The following is a 7,500-nucleotide window of genomic DNA, read 5'->3' on the forward strand; positions in this document are numbered from 1 at the left end:
CGCTCTCTCTCTCTCTCTCTCTCACACACACACACACTCACACACACTCACACACACAGACAGACACACACACACACACACACACACACATACACATACACACATACACATACACACACACACACACTACAGATTACTGCAGCATTGTCTGAGGTCCCAAAACACCTCCGCACTACATTTCCTGTCTTCACCCAGACACTGGCTCAGCCTTCTACTGACCTACTGGGACCAGTAAAGCCAGTGGGACAGTCAGATAATGAGCACTGTGAAGAGAGCTGACTCTCTGCCACATAAAAGATCTTGTTTACACATATGCTTAAATCTGAATACATTCAAACAGAATCTCAGAACAGTTTTCTTTTTTTTAATCGGTAAAACCTTCCTGTCGGCCACAGCATGGCTGAACTGTTACATATACTCTTTAGTTTCAGCTTATGAGACTAGAAATGTCAACATTTAAATTCCGCTTTGGAAAAAACAACAACAACGACAGCAATAAACTGGTAAACCATCACTGCAAATAAATGAACGCTGACTTTGGCCGCGCTACAAAATACTTAGCATCTGCGCTCACATTAACGTTTAGCGCACGTGCTAATATTCGCTAAAGGTGACCGTTTGTTTCGAAAACAACTGCCGAGTCTACGTCTTCATCTAAACAGCAGACACGGCAAGGACAGCATACGCAGTCAGAGACAGACCACCTCAGACAGATCATAGCTGTATCACCCTCCTGTGTGAGAGGGTTTCGATAAAGTCTAGCTGAAGTGGGGTGCCTGCAGTTTTTTTGTTTGTTTGTTTTTTTTGTTTATGGAGGTTTTTTGCCTGCTTGTTCTCTTCTGGAAAGGACACGGCGTGCGTTAATGGCTATTAGAGCTGGGAGTGTGTGAGTTCAGGTAGCAGCGGGTGTGGAGACAGCCTGCAGACACAACACAGCTTTTGGCATTCAGATCACACTGCCCCCGGCTAGGAGAGAGGAGAGGGAGAGAGGAGAGGGAGGGAGGGAGAGGACAGACTTAACGAAGAAAGAGGAAAAAAAAGAGGCAAGAGGAGACTGAACAAGACAGAGTTGGATAAAGTGAGTGTGTGTGTGTGTGTGTGTGTGTGTGTGTGTGTTGCGTGTGTGTGTTGTGCGTGTGTGTGTGTTGTGTGCGTGTGTTGTGTGTGTGTGTGTGTGTGTGTTGTGTGTGCCTGTGCGTGGGTGTGTGTGTTACAGTGTAAATGTGTGTGTGAGCCGTTGTATGAGTGTTTGTTTTTGGGGGGGGGGGGGGGGACAGAGACAGAGACAGAAGAGACAGAGAGAGTGATGGTGGATAGCAATCTGATTTGCAGCCCTTAGCAACAGAGGCGAGTGTGAGTCTGAGAGACAGGGCAGAGTGGCAGGCACAGACATCTGGGCAGGTATTGGTCAGAACAGGGAAGAGCTGGAATTACAATGAGAAACACCGAGTTCCTTTCCTTCCGCTGCAACCCACCTGGACACGTAGCATCCTGCACCATTCTCCCCCCCCCCCCCCATATCTGCTTTTGATGCTCAAGTCTGGACTAAAGCATCTCCAAATACAATCATTCGCAAATATGAACTGGGACAAATGGACACGGTTTCATCTGTTAAATGACTTGAACGTTGGGTTCAAGACATTAAAAAAGGAGCCATGTCTCTCTCTCTCTCAGACACACACACACACACACAGGCAAAGACACACACACAGAGACAAACACACAGAGACAGACAGACAGACACACAAACACACACAGAGACAGACACAGACACACTCACACACAGACAGACAGACAGACAGACAGACACAGACAAACACACACACACAGACAGAGACAGACACTGCTGAAACTGTGACTCAGGGAAATTGGAGGGCTCTTCTCTAAGCCATAACTTTATTTATTTTGGGATGAGAAACGTGTGTCAGACTCACCGATCATCAGAGCCAGCAGCTTCTGAACCTTCGAGCTCACCCCAACAACCCTGTACAAGCCCTGGTCGTTTATTCCTGCAGGAAGAAAATTCAAAATGAAAACAAAATAAAAAGACATCCAAACATGCTGTCTCACTGTTAAATTAGCTGCTAATCAGTTCCAGAAGTCCTACTGGCTTTGGTTTCTGCCGATTGCACACACACACACACAAACACACACACACACACACACACACACACACTAAGACACACATATACACACATTAACAAATGCTGACAGACCCTTCAGCACAAACAGAAGGACTTTAGGTTATGGAACCATGAACAGAACAGACCTAAAGACATATTCAACTGATCCAAGATCAGGTGAAAGCGCTGAACTATAGTGCACCTGGTTAAAAATGAGGAAAACAAAGTCTGATCTGGCATCAGTTACTTGATAGTAATACAATACTCAAAATATCTTCATGTCTTCACTGTCAAGGTTGAGATAAAGAAATTTAAACAGCATGTTGTACGGGTGGGTGTACTGTATAAAAGTGAATGTTTTATTTTGCTTTGGTTTGGTCTGAAACTCTCTCTAACCTGTCATTCAAGTTAACATGGATTCAGAACACAACAGGTTGTTGTCTAAGGGGACAGATAAGCGGTGAGTATACTCTGCCCCCTGGTGGTAAAGAGACATTACTGCAGCTCTTTTTAACCCACTGTGAGATGCAAACAGAGCCCTGTCAGAGCCAGCAGGGCCAAGCCTTTGCATTGCTCTGTAACTCAGGCAGAGACACACTGGCACATCCCCTGGCAGTACTACTGCTGTGTGGTAGAGCTAACGTATAAACCAAAGGATTTATAATTCAGAGGGCTGCTCTGTCATCGCTGACTCTGGTACCTTAGAGGGTCCATGAAGGCTGAGTGACTAATTGGCGACGTGATTCTTTTTTTTTTTTTTTTTCATATTTTTTGTTGTTGTAGTTTTTTGTCATTTTAATTCTAGATGCCAACTGACCAATCCATCATCTGATTGCCACCGTACCGATTAGTCACGGGAGGTTCCCCCTTTTTTGGTACCAAAAAAGAAAGAAATGACATGTGTGTGTGTGCATCCACCCATCCACCCATCCATCCATCCATCCATCCATCCATCCATCCATCCATCCTACCTCTCAGCTCTATAGCTTTGATGGAGTTCTTCACAAAGGACAGGCCAACCTCATCCAGCTGTGCGTCGACTGTCGAAAACAGACAAATCAAGTGTCTCCTCTCGACCACACACCACACACACACTCTCATATGAGAGAGGATAAATCAGGCTTTCTTTTACGCTGACATACGTCTGCGTCTGTTTATATTCAACGTTTGCTTGCGGTTAGCGTGTAAATAGAAAACAGAAAAAACAGAAACATTTCATGCGTAGGCACAGTAACTCACTTCCTCTTTCTTTCGCATATGTATGTCCAAAGTCCTGCGTCTGTTAAAAATAAAATAAAAATAAGTCATTTAGGGTTTTTTTTTTTTTCCTTTTTTTTAGTAAAACCACCCGGTGATTCATAGGAACTTTTAAAGGTCAAGGAAAACATAATGCAAGTTTGTGAATTACATCACAGACAAACACTGGCTGGTCTCAGAGCCTTAAGGAAAGAAAAGGAACATAGAAAGTGTGGGAAAAAAAAAACATTTGTTCTTTGTTCTGTTCTCCTGGCCTTTAATGAGTGTAAAGATAAAAGCAGCCACATGTGAGAGCGAGGGCAAAGGCAAAAGCACAGGCTGATCCATGTGCATTGGCTGATCCCTCTGAACTGATCAGTGATCAGCTGAGGCGTGAGCTGATCGAGTCAGCTGATTGGCTCGCTCACCGGTTCTTTCCCGCCCATGGCCTGCATCCAGAATCTGTGGTCATCTTCGGACAGTGCCTGAACCGTGAGGACCGTCCCAGGTCTGGAAACAAAACCAAAACACCACTGTGATTCACTGACCGTAGTTCACAGACCCCTGGTGCCATCCATATGAGCGCAATGGTCCCATTCCAGACAAACACCACAGCAGCAGACTAGATGTATAACCACGGTAACCACTGACTAGTTGATGACTCACACCCAGAACATTCTACACATTAACTGTATCTTACAAATGCAGACCAGAAGCATCCCTGAGTTAGTAATTATGCGACTAATGACATTACAGACATTACAGTTAATTAGCAATGTGTGTTCAGTCCAATTGCTTTGATTTTTATATACAAAGGACTCACATGACATCTGCACTGCAATGCGTGTCAAGCTAAACACACGCATCTCCCGTGACATTTGAGTTTGATGCTATTTTTACGGCGAGACATTCATCTATCGTCCTCACGTTCACATCTTTACTGCTCTGCTAACGTGGCGCATATTCTGAGAAAGACGGTATCTGAGGGTCCGTTCTGTCCGTCTCAAAACACAGCTATGTGTGTCTAATCCTGTGGTCTGACTGTCGGGAGAGGTTAGTCATGTGACCAGCCCATGCTGACGGCCTGCGTGCCCGCAGTTGGAGCGAGGCCCCGGGGTGCGGGCCAGGCCGTTCTGGGTCTGGTCTTAACGAGGTGTGAATGAGGGGAATGCTGTGGCATGCGAAACCGGAATCCGGATCCGGATCCAAAATTATCCCACAACGTACAAACAAAACAAAAAAACGCTGGCCAAGGGCAAACTGAAACGGATGGTGAAGCTGATAAACGGGAGATATTTATAACAATGAAAAAAATACACCACAACATGTCTAAATACACACACACCATAAACAAACACACACACACACCATAAACAAACACACACCATAATCGTTCATACAAACACACTGTAAACATACATACACACATAAACACACAGACATGTACACACACACACCCCTACACACAGGTACACGTACACACACACACACACACACACACACACACACACACACACACAGTCACTTCATAGATGTAATGGGAAACAGACTGTCTTTTTAAAGAGGTTAAACACAATGTAAAAAAACAGAGACATCAAATGACAGTTGGTGGTGGGGGAGATGACGTACCGATCCACGATCTCGATATCGAGACAGAACCTGCGGTCAAGAGCGTCTGTCGTTTTGCGTACGCACGACTTGAGTGTCACAGACTCGTTCTCACCCTGGAGACAGACAGAGTGGTTTCACACATGATGTAAGGTTCTCTTTTCTCCTCTTGTCTTTTTTAAAAAGGGAAATAAAATCTTGCAGAACCAATGAAAGCATGAACACAAAGCATGAGTAATCCCAGAATGACGTCATTCACAAAAAAATAATCCCTACTGCATTATTACGACCAACAACATTAAGAAACAATGTATCAAATGTGAAACAATGTATCAAATGTGAAACAACAACAACTCCCAGAGGCACGTGGCAAAACAGACACCACTGTCATCAGGGCTTTTACAGGGACTTTACAGTGTAAAAGTCATATATATACAGTACATACAGGGCTTTTACAGGGTCTTTACAGTGTAAAAGTCATATATATACAGTACATACAGGGCTTTTACAGGGACTTTACAGTGTAAAAGTCATATATATACAGTACATACAGGGCTTTTACAGGGTCTTTACAGTGTAAAAGTCATATATATACAGTACATACAGGGCTTTTACAGGGTCTTTACAGTGTAAAAGTCATATATATACAGTACATACAGGGCTTTTACAGGGACTTTACAGTGTAAAAGTCATATATATACAGTACATACAGGGCTTTTACAGGGACTTTACAGTGTAAAAGTCATATATATACAGTACATACAGGGCTTTTACAGGGTCTTTACAGTGTAAAAGTCATATATATACAGTACATACAGGGCTTTTACAGGGTCTTTACAGTGTAAAAGTCATATATATACAGTACATACAGGGCTTTTACAGGGTCTTTACAGTGTAAAAGTCATATATATACAGTACATACAGGGCTTTTACAGGGTCTTTACAGTGTAAAAGTCATATATATACAGTACATACAGGGCTTTTACAGGGACTTCACAGTGTAAAAGTCATACATTCACAGTACATACAGGCAGTGGTGCAGGAATGCAGTCATTTTACTTTAGTTTAGACCAGTGGAGTGTTACAGCAGCATCAAGTCATTTGTAGTATCATATTACAAATATGATACTAAAAAGGGTAATAACTACAAAGACTCTGGATAGCAAATCAAATTTCATATTCCCACCGACCACAGCAATAAGCACAGTGTGAAACTGACCAATGCAATTCATATCCGATTAAATGGTCATAACTTACCAGCTTGCCCCCAGACCTGTGGTCAAAGGTCACCATGTGAAGGATTTTCTGCTCTTTGACGAAGGTGCAGTAGCGTTTGACCCAGCTCGACCCGAACGGAGGAGGTCCTGGGGAGGTCACGTTAGAGAGGTCATTTTAGCATTTGGGGGGGCGGGGGCACAAACCGTCAACTCGTCTTAATTCACATCATCGTCCCTCATTATTTTAACGCCTCTGCTCCTCAGGCTAGGCAGGTCACCTCCTGAATGTCACATTTTGAAATTCCTCAGAACTATCTGAAACTCCTCAGACTATCTGAATATTGCAGACATGTCCAAGGTTGGACCAAAAACCTGCATACATCACGGCCCTCCAGAACGAGGTCTGCTTGCCGCTATTGTAAAGCAATGAGTGCTGTGGTTAAGCAGCGTGCAGCGTAGCCAAGGCCCTGTGTATCAGCGTGTGGGCTACAGACAGTGTGGTGTGGTACAATGACTCTACGCATACGTTCTCACTGCTGACTGGTCTGTACTGATCTGTGGTGTGGTGCACTGGGAGAGCGTACGTTTTTCCTGTACGTAGAGGTAGCCCTCGAAGCTGATTGGACTGGTCTGCCTGTGCTCCTGAGGCGTCTCCTTAGTGCGCTTCATCAGCTCGTACACCTCGGATCGCGTACCTTCAAAACGACTCCGCGTCTAACAGGAGACACAGAGATAATGGACAGTTAGCGCCCAGTCACACGGAGACCGAGACATGATCCATTACCTCAAAGAGGAGAGATAAGATACCCGGGGACATTTTATCTACGATAAGATCATCTATGACGCTCTGAGATTCTACAGGAAGTGAAACACTGGAGCTCCGGGGGCCTGAGCATTCACGCGGGTTCTAACGACTCGCTCTGAGCGTTCTGACAGGTCCCGTGTGAGGTTCCATTATGGTGTCATCTCTCTGCCCCCTCATTCTGTTTCACCCTGGCATGATTCTAACTCATTCTTAGAGCTGACCTTGAGTCAGCAGGCAAGGACATGACTCAGACACTACGCAGGCACTCACACACACATTCACACACACACTCACACTCACACAAACATTCACACACACACACACAAACACAGGGGAGGAAGCCGGATTCTGAGCCACGGGCCAAACACAATGGAGGGTCACTGAAAACAAAGACCTTGCGGTTTTCCCTTGGAAACTCCAGTGCTCTGAGAGTGTCTGTTAGGGTCAGTCCATCTCTCTATGAGTGGGTATGAGAACGATATGACTGACAGTTTGGGCAAACAAACCGATT

The 7,500-nt window shown here is 44.6% G+C and overlaps 1 protein-coding gene across 1 annotated transcript in view; it reads right to left on the reverse strand.

Moving 5' to 3' along the window:
- Positions 1–7,500, reverse strand: part of arhgap10 (Rho GTPase activating protein 10) — a 64,535-nt gene that overhangs the window by 23,239 nt on the left and 33,796 nt on the right. The window contains exons 8-14 of the mRNA XM_030788039.1: positions 6,769–6,898; positions 6,225–6,331; positions 4,989–5,083; positions 3,788–3,869; positions 3,363–3,396; positions 3,095–3,163; positions 1,935–2,009 (exon numbers count right to left, since the gene is read on the reverse strand). Of these exons, the coding sequence (XP_030643899.1) occupies positions 1,935–2,009; positions 3,095–3,163; positions 3,363–3,396; positions 3,788–3,869; positions 4,989–5,083; positions 6,225–6,331; positions 6,769–6,898 (592 nt within the window). The remainder of the gene's footprint in view (positions 1–1,934; positions 2,010–3,094; positions 3,164–3,362; positions 3,397–3,787; positions 3,870–4,988; positions 5,084–6,224; positions 6,332–6,768; positions 6,899–7,500) is intronic.

This window comes from Chanos chanos, chromosome 11 (assembly GCF_902362185.1).
Source record: "Chanos chanos chromosome 11, fChaCha1.1, whole genome shotgun sequence".
NCBI lineage: Eukaryota > Metazoa > Chordata > Actinopteri > Gonorynchiformes > Chanidae > Chanos > Chanos chanos.